Source organism: Engystomops pustulosus, chromosome 5 (assembly GCF_040894005.1).
Source record: "Engystomops pustulosus chromosome 5, aEngPut4.maternal, whole genome shotgun sequence".
In the NCBI taxonomy this organism is placed as follows: Eukaryota; Metazoa; Chordata; class Amphibia; order Anura; family Leptodactylidae; genus Engystomops; species Engystomops pustulosus.
This window is the reverse complement of record NC_092415.1, coordinates 51,906,422-51,929,024: the sequence shown is the minus strand read 5'-3', so window position 1 is coordinate 51,929,024 and position 22,603 is coordinate 51,906,422. Positions and strand designations below refer to the sequence as shown.

The window sequence follows — 22,603 nt, the reverse complement described above, 5'->3', positions numbered from 1 at the left end:
TTATACTAATCACTAGGATGCAAACTATGGACAGTAAATGCAAGGCCCTGTATCTTACATTACATATCCTCTTTTGCAGGTACACTGGTGCACTGTTTGGCAGGATTGTTGGTATAGTTATGGTGTACTTGTTTGGCGTTCGAAATGATGAATATTGGGCATGGATTGACCCTGGACTGTTTGCAGCAATTGGTTCAGCTGCTTATTTTAGCGGTGTTTCTAGACTGACCATATCACTTACTGTTATTATGGTAAGTACAGACTTTAGCCGTATTTATTTTGCCAAATAAATTGATTATCATTTAAACAACAACTGTGATCTATGTTAAAATGTGAAACTGGAGGTTACTGTATATCTTTATGGAGACAACCAAGTAGCCATAAGGAAAAGGTATGCAAAAATTCAGCCATGCCTCTAGATTAGAACCACCTGTTCAAAGAAAACTACCTATCAGTGGCGTGACTAGGAGAGGCAGGGCCCAAAGCAGACTCTGGGGCCACTCTTCCCACTTTAAAATATACATATAACATTCATACATACACACACACACATTTATATACCTTTATACATATACATACAGTTCTCATACACACACATTTATACACTTGCACACGCATAAGCACACATATAGAGCATATACACATCACATAGACCAGTGATGGCAAACCTTTTAGAGGCCGAGTGCCCAAACTACAACAAAGACCCACTAATTTATCGCAAAGTGCCAACACAGAAATTTCATTAGTGATTTATACTCCCTTCTCTGTCACAGCTTTCATTGATACCAGCACCCTGAGGACACCAATAAAGCAGAAAATAATCCCAGGTAGAGCTGTCACTTTAAAATAGCTCTGTGCACAGCAAGTCCTGGGCTGTCTGGGACTGCAGGAAGATACCTGGAGTCATCTCTGGTGAAGGCCTGAGTGCCCACGGAAAGGGCTCTGAGTGCCACCTCTGGCACCAGTGCCATAGGTTAGCCATCACTGACATAGACACACACATACAGTTCCATATAAATATGTACAGCATATATACCCACTGGGAATTGCTCAGGTAGATGCTTTGTAGCAGTGCAGGAAGCAGGGACACACGCAGAGTTAAAGTCCAAATCAAGTGTTTTATTCACAAATTCAGCCTTGGCTTAGGCACATACAAAATACAAAATAAACCCTGCCCCGCTGGGCTCTGCCTAATACAATAACAGCACCTAACTATTCATGTACCAGGCTGCCTGGCACACGCTTTTGGCCAGCAGAATATCAGGAGGCACTCAGTTACCTTTGCTGTGTGAACACGGTCAAGCCTTCAGCTCTCCAGGTAGTGCCTCACATACTGCTTCAGGCCTACAGTCTAAATCAGGCTCTAACGAGTCCTGTGACCCGCAACTGTGGGCTATACAGAAACCCAGGACCAAAGCCTGGATGGAGTAGGAGTCCCACTACCAGCCTACCCCTACTCCATAATAAGCAGGTCCAGTACGGACATTACAAAGGTGTCTATGCTATCTAGGCCAACACAGACAAAACAGACTTCTCCTGCTTACCACATGTCTGCATTAACCCTTGGGTTACTGCAGACAAATCCAGGGCTTTTACCACATACTTTTTATCTGCCTGAAGGACAGATAGCGGTTCTCCCAAATGACACCTCTCAATTTCTCACACCACATACAGTATATACACACCACATACACATATATCATATACACATCACAAGTACACACACATATACAGCATAAATGCATGTTATACAGCATACAGCATGTTATATACAGTTTATGCTGTACAACATAGAGCATAATATATATACATTGATGCACATCCTCCATTCTTTAGTGCCAGGTCGGATGATGGGGCCCCCTGACCCTGTGGGCCCATAGTGGCTGCTGTGGCTGCTACCACTGTAGTTTTGCCCCTGTTGTTTTCACAGGTGTTGCAAGGTGACTGAGATCCTAATCCTATTTGGTAGCTGAGCTGTAAGACTTGTTGAAGGACTGAACGTTGGCTTATAAGATTGTTGCTTTCCACCAGGTTAAGATAGAGACACAGCTTTCTTTTGAGGAAAGATACATCATTTACATATGCCTAAAATGTATCCTTCACCATATGGCTGAGTCTATTATGAATATGAAAGCTCTCTGACCTGACTTCTTCTGCCCCTTCCTTATTCCTGGGTTTTTCTAGGAGTAAGCCGCATGGTTCTCCTAGCTGGGGACCACATGTGGGTGTGATGTTGTGCAGCAGGCGGTTGGAGTGACAGGTCAGCAACTTCTCTGAGCAAGGTGTGTGTCACTCAGGCCAATGGGAGTGCCGGAGGGCTGCATCATTCAGCTTCCGAGGTGGCGCCTGACAGCTCCATTTATACCTACCTGTTTCATATATCTGTGTCTGTAATTGTCTATTCTGGCTCTCTGAGATTTTCTGAGATATTCTGTTAATACTTTGACTTTTGCCTGGAAATGGATCACTCTCTTTCTTCATTATTTTATACACCACTACATTATTAGTTTGCTTTCATTGTGTTTGATTCTCATCTTTATTTTACACTTATCAATGGTAGGAACCATCGCCCAGTTGTCACTTGCAGTCCACTACAAGTCCAGCGACTAGGCAGGGATGGAGTTTTTAGGAACTTCAGGGCTCAGTTCTGCCCGTTCTTGCCAATGGAAAAGAAAAATAAATTCTCACTCATACGTTTTTTGCACTTTACATGAGCAGAAGACAGAATAGCGTTTATAGCAGCCTGGATTTTATTAACAGACCTGATATACAAACCATAGTAACCTTTCTCTACCACATAGAAGGTCATTATCAGAACCCTTGTTGAATTTTTGCTAATAATATTGAGAAACATGTATCATTAGGGGAACTTTTAACAATCAGTTTTGCTGGAATCTAGATTTGTCTTTTATCAGATGTTGCAAAATGTTAAACAAATGTAGTGTTATGTCTCTATAAAAATAACACTATCCATAGTTCTGGCTCATAATTTCACACCACCCAGGTACTACTGGGCGATTGCTAGGCATGGTCACTTCTCAATTATTTTTTTCAAAAGTAAAACAAAAACGCAAAATTAGAATGCCCAAGAATCTTTTTTGACAGCAGTCCCTTGGTGTACCTGCTTGATAAATTATCCCGGTTCTATTTGAAAATAAGGAGAACACACACTTTTTAAAAAATTTATTTTATTATTTTAAGATAATGGGGGGTCATTTACTAGGGGCCCGATTCGCGTTTTCCCGACATGTCACCCGAATATTTCCCATTTGCGCCGATTTCCCCTAAAATACCCCGGGATTTTGGCGCACGCGATTGGATTGTGGCACATCGGCGCCGGCATGCACACGGCGGAAATCGGGGGGGAGGGGGGCGGTATGGCCCAACGAAAACCCGACGGATTCGGAAAAAAGCCGCATTTTAAAAAAAAGAAAAGTCGCGAAAATTGCACTTACCTTCACTCAGCCTGGCTCGGTGTATTCCAGTGCGTTCCGATGCTCTTCAGCGCAGCAGGGCCACCTGGTGAACGACGGAGGAACTACCTTAATAAATCCCGGCCAGACCTGAATACAGCGCAGAAAACGCGCCGCTGGATCGCGAATGGGCCGGGTAAGTAAATCTGCCCCAATGTATTAGTATTAGGCATATAGAGGATGGTGGAATATTCTTATTTTTGTAGTCAAAGTGCCTTCCACAGAATCAGGTCATCCCTTAGTCCCAACTTCTGGAAGATATATTACAGGATCAATTGCCTAGTTAAACTCCTAGTAGTCTGATTGTTACTAGCATTTTACCATTGGCTCCATTGTGTGGTTGTAATGCCATAATAGATGACAGCCCCTGAGAAAACATGTGTTATTTTTTGGCTGAAATGAAGAAAGTTGTGCTATGGGACAGAGGATTTTAATGTGGCAAACATCTCTTAAAAGGACGTCTGGTGCATACTTATTATCCATATTCTCGAACTGGGTCCAAAAATGTAGTTATTCTTGGCTGTTAATTTATAATCTTCCATTTGGAAAGAACCTATGTAAACAATCTGAAAGACATTGTGTGAAAGGAAATAGTTATTTATTATACAAGATAGATGCATTTTGTATGTGGTTTTGAAGGACATTTTTACAAGTAATATGTAACTTTATGAAAACTTAATTTTTCATATCATTTGATTATAGTATAACACAAGCAAGTGCAATTTTACTGCACTACATCTACATATTTACTGCTAAAAGTCATCAAATATGCTTCCAAATGTAAATGAGGTTCCCCCAGCACCGTTCACTTGTACCATTTTTTCTGTGCTGCTACTCATTCTTACTAATTCTATATGGCAAGCAATTGTGGATTAAGGCTACCATAGCTCTGGCTACATAAAGATTGTGGGCCCACCACATTTTGAAATGCATTTTCAATATAACTAAATACAAAAAAAAAGCAGGAGAAGCTTGGAGGTACAAAGTCAAACACATAACACCTTATATCCCCAGTGTTTTGGCTCTAGATCAACACATATGACATCAAAGGACATTAGATTATTGCACACGTATTACATGCAGAAAATATCGAAGACCAACAGATATAGCAGAAGTGACAAATTCATGCAATATACAATTTCAGCCTTTTTTTAAAAAAATATACTGATAATAATGTATACTAAAAACTTTGGCCAGTCATTGTTCTGCCAGTTTCATTGTCACTTAATAGACTTCCCGTAGAAAGCCAGATGGCGGAAGTACATGGCGATTGATCTTCATGTCACCAGGTATTTTCTCAGGTTGTCACTGGAGTAACAATGACTGGCCGACTGCCTTGTAAACAAGAAGGCAAAAAAGTCAGCAGTGCCCGGAATAATACAGGATTTATTAGTTGGCAAATTAAATGTATAAGCCAAGAGGATCTTTTAAGGCATTAGTAAAGACATTCATCTATTGATGTCAACAGTAAGCTAAATATGTAATACTTTTTAGGCACATTGGGTACTTGGCATTTGACCATCAATGAATAGATTTGCTTTAACAACTTTGTACATACCTACTGCTTTATTTCTATGGAAGTTCTACATCAAAATAGAGTAAGAGTAGAGTAAAGACCGATTTGTACAATCACACATATTTACACATTTATGTACACACATTTGTATTATATACACACACATAAAGTCATTTATACTCATACACTCATTTTTATATACTCGTAAACACTTATGGTATACTCATTTATGCACTCATGTATACATTTATACACCAATACATACAGTATATACAAACTCAAACAGAATATACACACATACAGTACTTACACATCCATACATTTATACACACATACTGAATATACACATCAAATTTGCACACCTACTATATTCATACATATAGTGTATATATACTAATATAAACAGTATACACTCACCGTTTATACACATGCAGTATAAAACACACTATGTACACACATAGAGGGTCATTTATCATATGCCGCTTCTTGTACGCCAGCGTATGACTGCCCTGCCGCTGCTGCGGCTCAGCCGGATTTATCAAGAGGCCAGGTCCTGGGCAGGGCCTGGCGTAGAAATAACAATTTCCTCCAGTGATAGCCCTTTAAGACTGCCAAGGCAACATATACCAAACTTTCAAAACTGTCCTAAGACAGAAAAAAAGCCTTATTGGTCAGGCCTAAAACTTAACTTTTATTAAATTATTAAATAATCACACTCAACTCTTTTAAAATTTCACATTTTGGGCTGCTATTTTTCGTATGTAAATATCACAGGATGAGTAGCTACTCAATCGTAGTGTCTGGAATAGTGGATCTCTACTCATTAACAGCCACAACTATGATTCTCTAAAAACCAAACACGAGCCCCCCTGACATGGAGCACCAGCGTCATCAGGGGATTGGGGCTAGATTGCGCCAAAATCCGATCGGGTGCGCCAAAAAACCACTGTTAAATGCGGCGCTAATTGGAAATAGTCGGGAAACCCAGCGGAAATGCGCTGTGCGGACCCTTAGTAAATGTGCCCCACAGTCCATAGAAAACACAGACGTCTGCATTGACCCAAACAACTCACGTGTGTAAAGATGCGATTGCTAAAGATATAATTTGAGCTAGAAAAGCTACATGTTAGTATAGTCTCTATAAGTATACACATCTCTAAGGACTGTGTAGGTTGGTTACTTGGTTTCTGTTTATTTCTATACATTAGGAAACCATCACCGCCTGGCATTTATTTTTAATCAATGAAGTTAATGTATGTGTCCCTCCTATGATTGGCTCAACCTTAAAAAAGTGACTTGAGGAGGCATTTTGTGGGTTGAAAGCAGATGGCACTTTGAAAATCCCTGTTATCTGTAAAAGGGCAATAAACAAGTCCCCCAAGTGCCCAATTGAAATGTAAAGCGATTTAATTCTCAAATTAAAAGAGCAAAGTATGAATTGGATTTTCTGAGAAATGTAACTGCGTACATAGATCTGTTCTTAATTAAATGCACTTATCAAGCAAATAAACAATTCTAATAAGACAGCAGCAAGAAATAAATATAAAGTTAATGGTATACTTAAACAGATCCCAAAGCAATTTCAGTCTCTAAAGGAGTCCGCAAAGACAGCAGTGGAAGGAAACATAGCGGCTAAGTAAGAGACAATTCTAGGCTCAATGAGGAAAAACAAATCCTCAGGTTCTGATGGAAGCCAAATGCTTGTCTACATAAAGGGACAGTGTTTACACTACTAACAGCCCCCTCAGGGGCATATGAAATGTCCTTACCAGTATTCCCTGTTATCTGCCGCCAGCCTCTAAAAGTGACTCTTCTTAACCGATTTGCATATGACTTATGAGGTGATGTTTCAGTATGTAAACAAAGGAGATATAGCATAAAAGAGACATTGCTAAACAGTATATTTTATACCCAACCTGAGAGTGTTGTTTTTTTTAATGGTATAAAACCTGATGAAAGTGGCTCTTTAAGGGGGAATTTTGCTGTTTGGAAGAGACCACAACATTTGTCATGCTGCAGTCTGGTTTTTCACATTTCATCAAGCACAGAGGAAGTTCCTCACAGTCAGACTGTTTGAGAATATTATTACAATCAAAACATTGGGATTTCGCCAACTCTATTATAGGGCCATGTAAAGAGGGATTAAAAACATCTACCATCAAAATCAAGCATGATAAACCAGGGACAGTTACTCATAGATCCAGGCACCAAGACTGTGATGATCTTCTTATATTATATGTCAGTTGGCGAACCTGACCAAACTATAACCAAAATCCACTTATTTACCGCAAAGGGCCAACATAGCATTTTAAGCAGTGACTTATTGCTACCTGTTCTTCCACATCTTTCAGTCGTATCGGCCCCCTGAGGCCACTAATACAGTTGAAAAAAGGAGGCCACATTCAGACTATCATTGTAGCTTCTCACCAGCGTCTCTCTGTACATGAAGGATGGTGGGTCCAGTAGGATGACCTACAAAGATAATGCTGTTCTACCAACCACTTTTCCTGCGGTTCCAAAATGCCAACGAAGTGTCGCTTTCAAATAGCACTGCAGCAGCATCTCTTAAATTGTCTGCAGGAAGATTTGGTGAATTTGGTCCTGTTTGGTGCACTCTGTCTTGGTGTCAATGGCCTGAGTGCCCACAGAAAGGGCCATAGGTTCGCCACCAATCTTATATGTTATCCATGGCCTCTAAAATTGCTCTGGATGCATTATCAGAACCCCTCTGTTCTGCAGCTTCACAGGCTGTTACACTGTCTCACCCACCCCCTGCTCCTGCTCAGCGCTTTCCCCCTTCCCTCTTCTTCTTGCTGTAATCTCATAGGCAGCACACAGTAGGATGGGGGAAGTGTTCCTGCAAACTGTAACAGCCTGTTAAGCTGCAGGCAAGGGAGACTGGCAAGGGGTAATGCCCCAAATTAGCACAATTTTATATTTTAAAAGTTACCTCCACATACTACTGGACCATTTGCTAATCTTTTCTTTTTCTGTCCAAATATTTTCGTATATTTTTAAAATTTTTAAGGCTAAATGGTGCCAGCCCTTTTTTTTTGGGGGGGGGGGGGGCTCTCACTACCGCATTCTCTGGCACTGCAAGAGTAAAAGTTGATATTACTAGGAAGGAGGCCATGAATAACAAATATAAGAAGATTATCACAGTCAGGGTGACTGGATCTATGAGTAAGTCCCCCTTGTTGATCATGCTTCAGTTTAATGGTAGATTCCCTTTAAGCCCTGGATATGAAACTGTGTAGAATACTGATGCAAACTGATCTAATATTACATGTAGTGTGCATATAAATACTTATAGAAAGTGATGTATAATATATACAGAATACCAAAGAATGTCTCTGGCGGGTGCTATAAAATATCAATTGAATCCAAAGGTGACTATTCTCTCCTTGTTCTTCTGGATCTCGGGGAAGCATTTCATACTGTAGAGCAGCAGCTCCTCCTCACTGTCCTGCTTTTCTTCCTATCTTTCTGACTGTAAATTCAGTGTCTCCTTCCTTGGATCTTTCTCTTCGCATCTTCCTCTTACTGTCAGTGTCCTCAGAGCTCAGTCCTAGGTCATCTTCTCTTTTCCCTCTACACTGCCCCATTAGAGAAACCATCAGCAGATTTGGTTTCCAGTATCATCTTTATGCTGATGATATCCAACTATGTAAGCCTACCTGTAACATGACTCCTGCCTTACTGCAGAACACCATTGGTTGTCTCTCTGCTGTCTCTACCATCATATCCTCTCTCTATTGAAACTTCAGTTCTCCAAAATGGAACATATTGGGGCAGATTTATCAAGTGTCTGAAAGTCAGAATATTTCCAGTTGCCCATGGCAACCAATCACAGCTCAGCTTTCATCTTACCAGTGCTCATGAATATTTTAAAGGGAACCTGTGATTGGTTGCCATGGGCAACTGGAAATATTCAGACTTTCAGACAGCTTGATAAATCTGCCCCATTGTCTTTTCATTGTCTAATAACCGACCTAACCCTTATGTCTTAATTTCCGTCTGTGATGTCACCATAACCCCAAAGCAGCAGGCCTTCTGTCTTGGGGGTTGTACTGGACTCGGACCTCTTCTTGGCACCATATATTCAATTTGTTGATCCCTCTTGCCAGATGCATCTTAAAAACATTGATTGAATCCAAACATTTCTTACAACTGAAAACTCTAAAACACTTATTGTTGCTCTGATTTACTCTCGTAACTCTAGCACTTACTAAACTCTCTTCTCTACAATCTACTGATGCCTCCAGTCTGTGCCAGTCACTGCACTGGTTACCTGTCTCCTTTCGAATAGGATTTAAATTAATCACCCTCATGCACAAAGCTCAGCATAATGCTGCACCCCCCTACCTGTTCTCTCAGTCTATCGCCCATTCTCTTCGATCTGCCAGTGATCTTAGATTATTCTTTACCTTAATTTGAACCTCCCACTAACTTCTCCAGGACTTCTCCCAAACTGCACCAATTCTCTGGAATGCCCCACCCTGGTCTATTACACTAATACCTCCAAAACTTCCAAAGCTTCAAACATTAAAACACATTCATTTAGGCAGGCCTATCACACTCACTAACTGCATGCAACTTTTACTCTCTCTTTGTTAACCTATTCTAATAGGGCGGCACGGTGGCTGAGTGAGTACCACTTCTGCCTTGCAGCGCTGGGGTCCTGGGTTCAATTTCCACCCAGGTCCACATCTGCAAAGAGTTTGTAAGTTCTCTCCATGTTTGCATGGGTTTCCTCTGGGTACTCTGGTTTCCTCCCACACTCCAAAAACATACTGTTAGGTTGTTTCGATTGTGAGCCCCATGGGGACAGGGACCAATTTTGACAAGCTTTGTGCTGCGCTGCGTAATCTGTGTGCGCTATATAAATAAAGAATTATTACTATTATTAATTCTGGAAATGCCCGTCTTTCTGTTAACTGGCAAACACCAGGTACCAAGCTATAGACTTCTCTGCAGTTCCACTGACTTTGGACTTTGTATATAAGATAACCATCTGATGGCTGGTTCAAGCTGCAGCGTTTTTATTTATGAAGTTATTTTTATTAAATTTCCTTATAAAGAATGGCTGGACCATTATACAGGCTTTTGTACCTCTTCTCCCTCATAGACTGTAAGCTCTTCTGAGCAGGGCCCTCATTCCTATGGTTTCATATGACTCTTATTACTCTGTAATGTCTTATTTTATTTGTATATATTCCCCAGAATCTCTAAAGTGCTACAGTATTTGATGGTTCTATATAAATATAGATTATTATTATTAGTTTCCTGTACGTAGCTTTGCAGTAGTCCTGCACCTTCCTCACCACTTGGTTGCGCTATAATACACAGCATCGCAGCATCTCAGGCATCTTAACAAGGCAGTGTTAACAGGAGAAGAACAAAGACACCAACGGCAGCCATCCTACAGTAAAGGGAACTTCAATCATTGAAGGTTCAGTGATTGAACCGATACAAATGTGTTTTCTTTTCTTTGACGTCTCCTGAAATGTAATGGAATATATGACCCACTGAGTTTCTTTTTTTAACACATACTGCAGTGAGAGCCTCATGAATAGATGCCTTGATTTACTGCATATCCAGCACTGTGTTATTGACAGCAAAGGGGATGTGAGGAATGGCTGAGCAGAAAAGCACAGCGGTGCTGCATGCACTTTATGAAAATCAAGTAAATTAAACAATACAAGCAATAATAGGAAACCTAATACATCTAAACTGTGCTGTCAGAGTGCTTTGCTTGAATACTCTACGGAGTTTACTGTTGGGAATGAGTATCGAGCTATCAATATTCCAAACAGTTGTCAACTCATAGTCACCTGCAAATGTCAGACATAGAGGTGCTGTTTTGTATTACTTCTGAAATGTTTTGTACCTTGTCACATCTAAAAGCAGGATGTGTAATGGAAAAGCAGCTAAGCCCCTAAATAAATTGTAGTAGTAATATTGAAAATCAATCAGGTTAAAGCCCAACCGAACCCCTAAGGCAAACCGCTAAAGTCCAGCTTGTCCCACAAACTCAACTTCTCTTCTTCTATTATATCCTATTATATATTATGCACAGGGTGTAACAAAGAAGTTGGAAAGGTTTGCAAACTTTACATCGAAAATAAGTTCTGACCGGAGCTCCTGATTCTCTTGCTTCTATGTGTCCTTCCTCCAATAGGTCACTCACAAAATAGAGTAGTTCCTACTCCTCCAGCACAAATTCCTGAATCCTCCAATAAGAATATACCGCTATTCAGACCAATACCCCTGGGTTTTTCCTGTGACCTCCTCCATATGCAATATATGTTGCGACAGATCGCTGGAAGAAATTCACCCGCAGATAGCGTAGTACAGTTTAGCACTCAGTATTTATTTAGATTAAAAACATACTCACAAAAGAGCAATAAAAATGCGCATATAAAACTCCAATTGGGACGCCAGCTGCACGACCCTGGGTTTCGCCCTATATGGCTTCTTCTGGGGTGTTGCCCCAGCTTTACATCAAAAAACTAAAAATATATGTGTCAAATATTTTTTAACAATTGATACCAAACTAGGCCCACTACCATTATCCCCTGGGTGTGGGACAGAGGGGGGGGGGGGGGGAAACTTTAACATCTTAAAAGGGAACCCCCATTGTTTATTGCAGATTCAGATTCCACACAAAAAATTACATTGGTTTAACCTAGCTCTGTTTCAATTTTGGTGACAGATGGTGCTGTAATTGTCAAAAATGAAAATGCTGGCAATGAGTTCTGTTTTTGGACATGTCCCCCACCCCACGGTTACTTTCACCTGCCTTGTTTGGCAATGTCCCTGCAAGCCCCCTGCCTGTACTTACATTCACTCCTCCTGGCTCCATCTCTTACAGCTCCATCTGCAGGGCCTACTGGCTTGGCTCTCTTGACTTTTTAAAGGACCAAAGTATATGTTCATTCAATAGTTACACTAAGCTTCCTTCACTTTACACAATGTGGAAAACAATCACTATTATACATCAAACAAGAGCTCTCTTTTTGCTCAGAACAATCGCACTATGTGAACAAGATGCAACACCAATTTTATAGATCAACAATGGTGTAGCTTGTGGATTGGTGCCATCAAAATCACATTTGGATTAATGCTGGGAAGACCAAGGAGATGGTGATGGACATCCGTAAGCGCAGTCCTCCTTCTCAACCACTGGTCATCCAGGGGACAGACATTGAGGCAGTGAAGTCCTATAAGTACTTGGGTGTCCTCCTCAACAATAAACTGGAGTGGGCAGAGAACACAATCACACTTCACAGGAAGGGTCAGAGCAGGCTATACCTGCTAAGGAGACTAAGGACATTTGGAGGGCAGGGGGCACTTCTTAAGACCTTCTTCAACTCTGTAGTGGCATCAGCCATCTTCTTTGGTGTAGTCTGTTGGGAAAGCAGCATCTCAGCTAAGGAAAACTGGACAAACTGATTATGAAAGCCAGCTCTGTCCCGGGGTCCTCCTGACACAGTGCAGGTGGTAGCTGAGAGGAGGACACTGTGTAAGTTGAAATCTGTTCTGGAGAATAGCTCCCATCCCATGAAAGAGACTGTGGTGACTGTGGTAGCACCTTCAGTGACCGACGGCTTCACCCCAAGGGTGAAAGGGAGCGTTATCAAAAGTAATTCCTCCTCGCTGCAATCAGTCTGTTCAACAAACAACACCCGACAGAAGTAACCAGTGCTCACCAGCTAACCTGTCCCTGCAGGTCCCATCTCCCATATTTATCTCTAATATTATTGTTCTGTCATTGTTTGTACTGTACTTTCGTCTGCTGCTATAACATTGGGAATATCTAAATTTCTCCAAATTATTTATTCCCCTATGTGTGAGTAAAGGTTCCTAACTAGTAATGTAGTAAAGTCTAGTAATGCTGTCCGTTGAATTCATACTGTGGATTCACCTTTGGCTTGTTCCCTGACCAAAATCATATGTGTATGACTCCCTGCTTAATTACATAGTACAGTTTAAAAAAGACATATGTCCATCAAGTTCAACCAAGGAAGCAAGGGATGAAGGGGAACACAATTTTATATAAAAATAGAATCATCAATGTTATTTTGATGTAAAAAGGCAACACTTTTTAAAGCAGACAGGCTATTCCTCTTAGACAGTGGTGGCGAACCTATGGCACCTGCGCCAGAGGTGAAACTCAGAGCCCTTTCTGTGGGCGCTCAGGCCATCGCCCCAGGTGTTGACAGAAGTACATTATCTCTGAAGGTCATCCTGCTGGACCTATGATTCTTCCTGTACAGAGAGATCCTGGAGAGAGGCTAGAATGAGAGTCTGAATTTGTCCTCCTTCTTTCAAATGTATTGGTGGCCTCAGGGGGCTGATACGACTGAGTGATGTGGAAGAACAGGTAGCAATATGTTACAGCTTTAAATGCCATGTTGTCACAACGGTAATTAAGTGGATTTTGGTTTGCAGTTTCTCTAAAAGGTTCCCCATCACTGCTCTAAGAGGTCTTAGGAATGACCTTGACAATTCTCTTGCCTGTTCCCTCGGTGTGCGCCTGTGTCTCTGTGCCTGCTGGCCCAGGTGCTCTCCAACCTGATCCGCCATAAGAGAGTCGTGGCCTGGAAATATCTCTTCTGGCAATATCTCTACTGCGAAGAACAAATCCCTAAAAGAAATGGCCTCAGTGGTGACCCAAATTCATACCTGACGTATAGCACAGTGGATTCACAACCCACTTCCCATTACAATGTCCAACTATCCCCCCTCCCACTATGAGATGTAAGACTCATAGGACTACCTCCTTGTATTTGAGGCTGGTTTAGCTGATCTTAATAGATTTAAAGGACTTCCACCACCAGGATTGTAAACCAAGCAAGCTGATATACAGGTCAAGGAGCTAAACCACCTGCTAGCAGCGCCCACTGAACCCGAGACCAGGTGCCAGCAGCCACATGGCAGGACCGAAACCGGATTGTAGCACCAGACCCACAGTGCCAAATCCTATGGCACCATAACCAGCGCTCACTCATGCTCCACTCGTTTTGCCTTGAAGAAGGTAGTTCGCCCACGTGGTGTCAAAGACGGAGATTAAAGGCTGACCAACATCCTGCTCTAGTCGTCGGTAGGATCGTAGGATTACCCCCACTGCAGGATGCGGTTCTTGTGTCTGAGACGCTCAGCTGCCTGCCTTCACTGCTCGTGGATCCGGACACTTCTGGCGTCACGTGTGTGGCTGCCCCTGCACCTCTCCAGTGAATAGTGTCCAAGACAATGGCCACAATTAATATACAGTTAAAAAACTTTACTTCAAAAATTTTTTCCATAAGAATATAACAACAGTTTCTTGATAATTCATTCAAATTTATATAGCTTGCAATATTAGACCATTAGACAACGTGAGAGTATAAAGTTTCCTTTATAGACTCCTAGACTCAATCGCCCGTGTGGCATAATTCAGCAAACGAAAAACTTTGTACAACTCATGTGTCTCGATCTCAGGCAGAGACTACTACCCCTTCAGACGCCTCCCGAAAGTTCTGTGAGCACCATACGGTGACCATACTGCTCCTCTGCCTTAGCCGAGGCACTTCATACTGCTCACAGCCTCCGTGGCTGCCCCTAAACGGCCCCTGTAAGTCATTAGCACTTAGTCCTTAGAATAAGTGGACTGGTATGAGGAGCAGCAGGGGTCCTCATTATTATTTATTCAGAAATATTGCCTGTCAATACTGATCCCAGACTACATGGTCCAAGAGAAAAGTTACAAACTCTCAGTTGCCTAGTCCTAGCACCAAACACCATTGAGGGTGATTTACTGAAGCATAGATTTTTTGGCGTTTTGAAAACCCACAATATTACTTTTTTATGGAGCTGATTTTGCACTGGCATTTTCCCAGCTGAATGTAAAAGAATATTTATGTTGTAAAATCAAGCTGTCTTTTACTAAGGAGTAAAGCTGGAGAACTTCTTTGATTAATTCCCCTAAACCTCCCCAAAAGAACAAGCTGTTAATTTAATTCATCTAACAGATGCTGGGGAGATTTTTTTCATTCATATGGCAGTTTATATGATTTTTAGCCTCTTACACGGTAGCTTTTTGCATTTATAGTGGCCACAAATATGTGGTTAATGAAAATCTGCAGAGTAAATCCTCACTATAAAATTCAGTTTCTGTTCTACACTTGCATATATAAGAGGTATCAAGACTTCTCATCTCTGAAGTTGAGTTCAATGCTTATCAATGTTTACAACTTACAATCTGTGTAATGCTAGCTTTTTATCAGTATCTAGTTGAAACTGGGAAGTCTTTTAGTTGGAATATAGGCATCCGAAAAGGGGAACTGTAGATTGTGGCATAAAATCCATTTAAGATTTTTTTTTCGGATGCTCCAGTTCTATAATATTTTCTGTAATAATTATAATAATACAATAGTGCAGCTTGAATACTGTTTTTTTTAAGTTTTTATTATCGATACTACCCTACTCCTTGGATTTAATGGACATCTATCACCAGTTCAAGGATTGTAAACCAAGCCGTCATACTGGCGTGAGTCCCCTCTGGCAGGATATGCTGTTCTTTGAGCTTCTTATGCACTTGTTTTTAAGATAAAAAGTACTTTACATTATGCAAATGAGCCAGAGGGGCTCCAGGCTCCATTAACTCCTAGTTTTATAATCCTTTTTTTGGAAAAACCAGGGCATAAGAAGCTAAAAGAAGATTAGATCCTGTCAGAGGGGCGCACACCAGTAATGACGGTATGCTTGGTTTACAATCCTTGATCTGGTGATAGATGTCCTTTAAACTTAATTTTATATTTGGGGAAGGTAAAAGTGTTTTGGGCCCTCAGGGCTCTGTTTTCACTAGCTAATATAGACTCCCTGCAGCACTTCAACCATGCTTTCTGCCTCCTCTGCCCACCATCTGCTACTCAGTGTGGCTACGAAAAACTATAGGCGCATAGTGCACATTTATAAGAATTACAGAGTTCTGCAGGAAGGGGGGCATGTATCAGCCAGCGAAACCTGTGTCCAGGGGGTAGGGATGCCCCAAAAACACTTCCGCCTCATTTACATAAATATAAAAATCTTTAAGTCTGTAGCATAAATTGCTTAATTAGCTTAATTCGATCCACTTTGCCGCATCTGTAAATCACAGCTTTATTTGGATTACATTCTAGCCATTTTTTAATGAAACAAACTTAGATAGCTTTTACGTCACCCAACATAAAATCAAGAAAACACCAGCAAAAAACTATTGATTATTTTACTTTATAGCTTTACAGCCCTGCCAGAGGTGGTATCAGTAGTTACAGCGTGTATTCGTATCGCGCGTCATTACTGCAGAAATGTAAACAGGGCCGGTAGCCACTGGAGCAGCAGGTGATTTGAAAGTCATGTATACACATATTTGATATTTTCAGCCCTAAGCAGCTGCCATACAATTTTTATATCTTCACTTGTTGGATTTGTAAACCGAGCAAACTGTGCTCTGTGTGTGGCTGAGCTAATGCTATTTACCACAATGAGATGAATGCTTTCACACTTCATCCAAAGCCACGCTTAGGTTAAATGTTAACGGCAACTTTTTACGTGTTCGTCTAGTCGGTGTAAAGCTGATTCACATCAGGTTTTTTCCTCAGCGAAGCAAAGCCAAAAAAGCACTTACTGTGAAAGAGGGCAGATGTTTCTGTTTCATAAAATCAGTGGTAAATGTTTGGATCCGCTCCCTGTTTTGCTTTCCCAAGAGAAAATGCCAAAAAAGTACATTCTTCAGGATTGTAGTTTACAAAAGTATTATTGAAGTAAATGAGGCGAACCTTTAAGAAACATAAATAGAATTGGAAGTTTTAGTGTTTTTCAGAATTACTTGCTGGATTGTATCTGGTGCACATGTAAACACTAGGGAGTGACACGAAAGAAAAAACTGGTTTATAAAATTTTCAGTTTTTTTTTTCTACCTACAGTGAAGCTTCCACAAGAGATTCCAGGGAACTGTAATTTAAGATGGCACAATATGGGGGCACAAGACTGTGACCAATTTGTCTCAGTATGTGGCATAACATTTTTTTCCCTCATGGTTTTGTATCTTTATAATAATTCTGTTCTTCATGCAAAAACTTCTTGATCATCCTTTGATGAGTTGTGTTCATACACAGACCCTAATATGAGAAGGCAGAGCTCCAGGGAGTAGAAGAAAGCTGCAGCCTTTGCCTATATTTTTAATACACTTTGTACATAAATCAATTGCACAAGTTACGTTAGTAAACTTTTTGGTAAAAAAATGCCTCTTTTCCATTTACTTTAGCACCCTTCTAATCTGCTTTTGACTTTTAAATCTAAGAGTTTCTAGAAATTCTCTGGAATGCCCTGCCCCGGTCTATCAAACTTATACCCAACCTCCAAAGGATTAGTCATGCTCTTAAAAACCATTTATTCAGGCAGGCCTATCACACTTGCTAACTGCATGCAACTTTAACGTTTTTTTATTAACCAATTTTGGGTACTCCCCCTGTTTGCTATCCGAAAAATGCCAGGTACCAAGCTATAGACTTCTCTGCAATCCCATTGACTTTGCACTTTGTATATACGATGTGGGCTGATGGCTGGTTCAAGCAGAAGAATTTATTTTTATTAAATTATTTTTATTCCACTCCCTTACAAAAAAAACAAACATACATTACTGAGAAGAGGGTTGGTTTAGCTAATGAACAGAGCCAGCCAACCTGTCATCACCAATACATGGAAGGGAGTCCCCATACTGCAGAAGCTTTAGTTCTATGTCCATATGACACAAAGTGAAATCAGACTGTAGTTAAAGTTTTGTAAATTAAAGCGTAAGAAAGTTTTATAAGTTTATATTTGAAAGTTGCAGAATGTTGATGTTAATATCCAAATCTATTTGCTTCTGAAGGAAAGTGTTGTGGAGTAGATTCATATGTTATGTTTTGCATTGTGGTCTTATGAGTGATTGTTAAGCAGGCCATATTTTAATATGATATATCTAAATTCAGGTAGTCCCTGGGTTACATACAAAATAGGTTCTTTATGTTTGTTCTTAAGTTGAATTTCTATATATGTCGGAATAGGTATATTTTATAATTGTAACTCCAGACAAAATCTTTTTTTTTTTTGTCCCAGAAAATTAGATTTTGACAAGTATGTGCTATCAAGGATTATTAATAAAAGTTCACTACAAACACCTTACAGAAGATCATTGCCACCTGGGACTAAAGTAAAGTATCCAGAGAGCTTCACCAGAGCTCACAGTGGGAAGAGGGGTCCATCTGTAACTAGAACTAGGGGTTGTCTGTAAGTCAGGAGTCCTTAGGTCAGGGAATGACTATACTATCCTTCCTCCTCCTTGACATCAAAGAAATATATTTCTGATGTCACTCCCTTTCCAGTTGCAAAGACTACTCTTAGACTCAGCCTGCATATCCTTACAGCAGCTAGTGACCAGGGGCAGACAGTGATACAGAAGCAGTATATTCACTGTATACTGTATATACAGTTTTATTGCAGTATATTGTATAAATGATCAAACCGCTCCAGGTTTTAGTAACTTAGGGGCTGAAATAATAGTAAAATAATTTTTTTATGTTTTAAAAAAAAGATTAAAAAAACGAACACCAAAAAATTTCAAATCACCCCCTTTCCCTAGAACACATATAAGAATAAATAAACACGTAAAATCATAAATATATTAGGTATCACTGATTTCCAAAAAGTCTAATGTATCAAAATATAAAAATGAATCTTCCCGGTGGTGGGACCTTGTAATGGAAAATAGGACACCACATAAATGTATGAATCACCACTTTTCCCCTACTTTGTCTCCAATAAAAATTTTTATAAAAAGTGAACAAAAGGTTGTACGGTTGTCAAAATGGTATCAATGAAAACGTCATCTCATCCTGCAAACAATGACACATTACACAGCTCTGCGCAGTTCACACTGCAGTATAAATAAGTTAAGGGTGTCAGGATTTGGCAAAGCAAGGTGATTTTTTTAATGAAAGTTTTTTGAATTTGTTTAAAGGTATTAAGGCACAACTATATATTCATTGAATGACTGATGATTCACTGATATCATGATTGCAGCAATAGCACATTTAAGTAGAGGTGCCATCTCAACCGCACATTGAAAGCAGTAAAAATTAAGCCCATCAGAATATGGCACAGCTGTGTTTTTTGCCACTATTTCCTCATTTGGAATTTTTTTTTCTAGCTTCCCAGAACGTAGCACGGAATATTATATGGTGCCACTAGAAAGTCTAATTGTCTCTCAGATAACAAGTCAACATATAACTTTGTACAAGGAGAAATCCAAAAGATACGGCTTATGGAATGAGTGGGGTGAAATATATAACCTCCTTGTTACTTTTTCATAGTGACCGGGGGCCACTTCAGCTGCCGATGATGATGCTCATGTAACTAATGTTATATGTCTGACTGAGCAGACTTTTTCTGTTGTCTGTTTCCTTCTAGGTGGAGCTTACTAATGATGTGCAGTCCATCCTCCTGATAATGGTGGCCGTGCTGGTGGGAAAAACAGTGGGAGATTACTTCAACCATTCGCTCTTCAGCTCTTTATTGAATCTTAAGTGTATCCCATATTTAGAGACTGAGCCCTATATTGTCCATGGCAAGAAGAAGTAAGTCTTAGCTTTGATGCATATTTATAGTATTTGTGAAGAACAAGCAATTCATTGTTAATTTTATTAAATCAGGAGACAAAGATAGAAAAAATTATTTTCAGCCATGTATAGACTGCAATGGACCAGGGTATTGCAGGGCATCTTACATTCATTTCAATGGGAGATAAGCCACACAAAACAGCGCTGTCTCCTTCCTCTACCATTTTCAGCTCATCAGCAGAACATTGAGGACGTCACAGACAGCTGATCATTGAGGGTACCAGTTATTGGACTCACACCAATCTGATTTTATTGTCCTTCATATAGATCATCAATATTTGTTAGTCCTGATAAACCCTTTAAGGGAAATCTATCATCAAAATCAAGCATTAAACATGGAAACTTACTCATAGATACAGACACCCTGACTGTGGTAATCTTCTTATACTTGTTATCCATGGCCTCCTTCCTTCTAAAAATCTATTTTTTTTTTACAATTATGCTAATAAGCCAGAAGGGCTCTCACAAGCTGATAAACTGTTCTGGAGCACATCCCCCCTCCTCGATGTGTGAGATTAAAGCAGGCTAAGAGTGGCAGGAAGTGCTGAGGGAGGAAGGGGGAGGATTATGTGATCCTGCACAGTGTAACAGCCTGTGAAGCTACAGCACAGAGGTGCTCTGTCAACACTCGCAGAGCCCTTCTTCCTCATTAGAATAATTTTAAAAGTGGATTAAAAACACTTTATTATATTTCCATATACGATAAAAAATACATAATTCTATTTTCCACTTACAATAATTATACTGCATACATAGGAACAAATAAGGAAGTAGAGAGAGGAGGCAGCACCAGGAGTGTCACATCATTATACCGGCTGTCAGTCAAGCACTGGGGGGTGTGGCTGTGTCTCCCACTCATGAATAACCTAGACTGCTGAATATTATAAAAACTGATTGGACCTCTCTCAGGTCATTTGCATACAGTTTTAGAACCTGATTGTTTAAGTTTATAGCCATGTAGAGGGACAATGTAGGGATAGGGGCAATGCTTTCTAATGGCAATTTATGAAAATATATTCAGTTTTTTAAGGGTTAATTTGCTTGACAGGTTCTCTTTAAGTTAGTTGATTTAACTAATTCATAGAAAATGGTTTAATATTGATAAAATTGTCTGTTTATAAGAGAAAGCTTAGGAAAATATCTGCCATGCATTCAAATTTTAAGCATTAATAATTTCAGACACAGGCACAGACTACGGACACATTATTTATAGATGATTGTGTTAAAAGTAGTACCTTGATATTTGAAATTCCTAGGTTCGAACAAAAAAAAAAAAGGTTCTCTTTAGAAATGTGGACCCCTAGTACAGAAGACCCCTAGTAACAGACCGGAACAGAAAAACAGAAAAAGACGGGAAACCTGACGAAAGTGCGGCCGTGGAGCCCTTAGTAAATGAGCCCCATTGTGTTGGAGGCAGTTAAAGGGGGTTGACCAAATTTTTCTAGTTCTCCATTATCCACAGGTTATAGGATAAATTACCTATTGGGGAGTGTTCCAACTGCTGTGACGCCCCCTAATTAACATAACAGGGTTTTGTTCCCGTGTCTGAATGTAATGCTACTTTAGGCCCTGTATATGGTACTGCTAAGGATAGCTAAGTACAGCTCCCAGCTACCTCTTACATCTCTATGCAGAGTACATCAAAGCAAAGAGATAACCCCTAGTCAAAAATTTACTTATCCAAAGTTATCCAAAGCAGATAACCAATGTAAAACTCATATGTTAAACCTTTGAATAGGGATACAATATAATTGCTATACATTGTTAATATGTTTTCTTGATTATTATGGTTTGCACTTTTAGGGTAGACCTGGAACTCTTCACAGCTAAAGATGCCATGCAGCCTTGTACAGTTCTCCACCTACGGGAAAGTGTCTCCATGTTGACGGAGCTACTTAATAACACCAGTCACAATGGCTTCCCAGTTGTTTACAGTCCTGCTGCTGGCCAGGATGAGGTATTTTTGGGAACAGTTACAAGGTATGCTGAAAGTGATTTCTTCTATTTATGTTCATGTGTTATTCATTAGCATGGATTGAATCGAAAAGACAATAAACATTCTGATGTGTAAATAATTTGCCTTGTTGTTCAGGAACAGGCAATAAGATGGAAAAGCAAAGGATAGACACGGACAGTGAGCCCTAAAGCTGGACCCACCCAGCGCTCAATACCTACTTGCATATCCTACAGATTCCAATAGGATGATTCTCACCCCACCCCTCTCCGTAGCGACATGAGCGGCCGGGCCGCAAATCAGGGCAGTTATAGGAACTGCTCTTTCCTTTGCGCAGTGGCTGCATGGCTCAGACACAATAGGGCACATTTACTTACCCAGTCCCTCGGAGTTCACAAAAGTGCATTGTCCGATGACAATGTACTCTGCCGCGATTCACTAAGATTGTGCGCCCGATTTCCTAAATGTGTCACTTCCCCGCCCAGCTCCGCTGGAGTTCACCATCTTCTTCTTGGTGCATGTAAGTGCATTGTCTTGCAACACAATTTTAAAGTTAAATTCCGTTCTCAGTCCGAATCAGTCGGTTCGACCAGCGGCCCGCCCCCTGATTTCTGTCGCATGAAAGCCGGCGCCGCTGTGCCAAAATATGATCGCGTGCACCAAAATCCCCTGCTAAATACCTGTCCCAGCTGTGCAATCCCCGAAAACGTTGGACAATTCGAGGAAAGTGCTGCCACGGGACCCTTAGTAAATAAGCCCCAATGTACGTATATTACTGCAGTGAGCTAGCTGCCATCTTTGCAGCTAGCTTACGGCCGCTACTTCTGGATGTCTGAATGTCCCCTATGGGAGTTACACTTGGAGTTCACAATAGGGAGCAGATAACTCTCAGATAGAGTCACTGGCAAGGAAATTACTTGCACTTCAATTTACATCATGAAAACTTTGAAACATAAAATAAAACATTTTGTGGGAGTGC

General features: G+C 40.5%; 1 protein-coding gene across 1 annotated transcript in view; it reads left to right on the top strand.

Annotated features, from left to right (window-relative positions):
- The window catches only part of LOC140132770 (chloride channel protein C-like), a 97,885-nt gene that overhangs the window by 33,861 nt on the left and 41,421 nt on the right, over positions 1 to 22,603 (top strand). Inside the window, exons 13-15 of the mRNA XM_072151940.1 lie at positions 80 to 251; positions 19,462 to 19,628; positions 21,474 to 21,650. Coding sequence (XP_072008041.1) covers positions 80 to 251; positions 19,462 to 19,628; positions 21,474 to 21,650 — 516 coding nt within the window. The remainder of the gene's footprint in view (positions 1 to 79; positions 252 to 19,461; positions 19,629 to 21,473; positions 21,651 to 22,603) is intronic.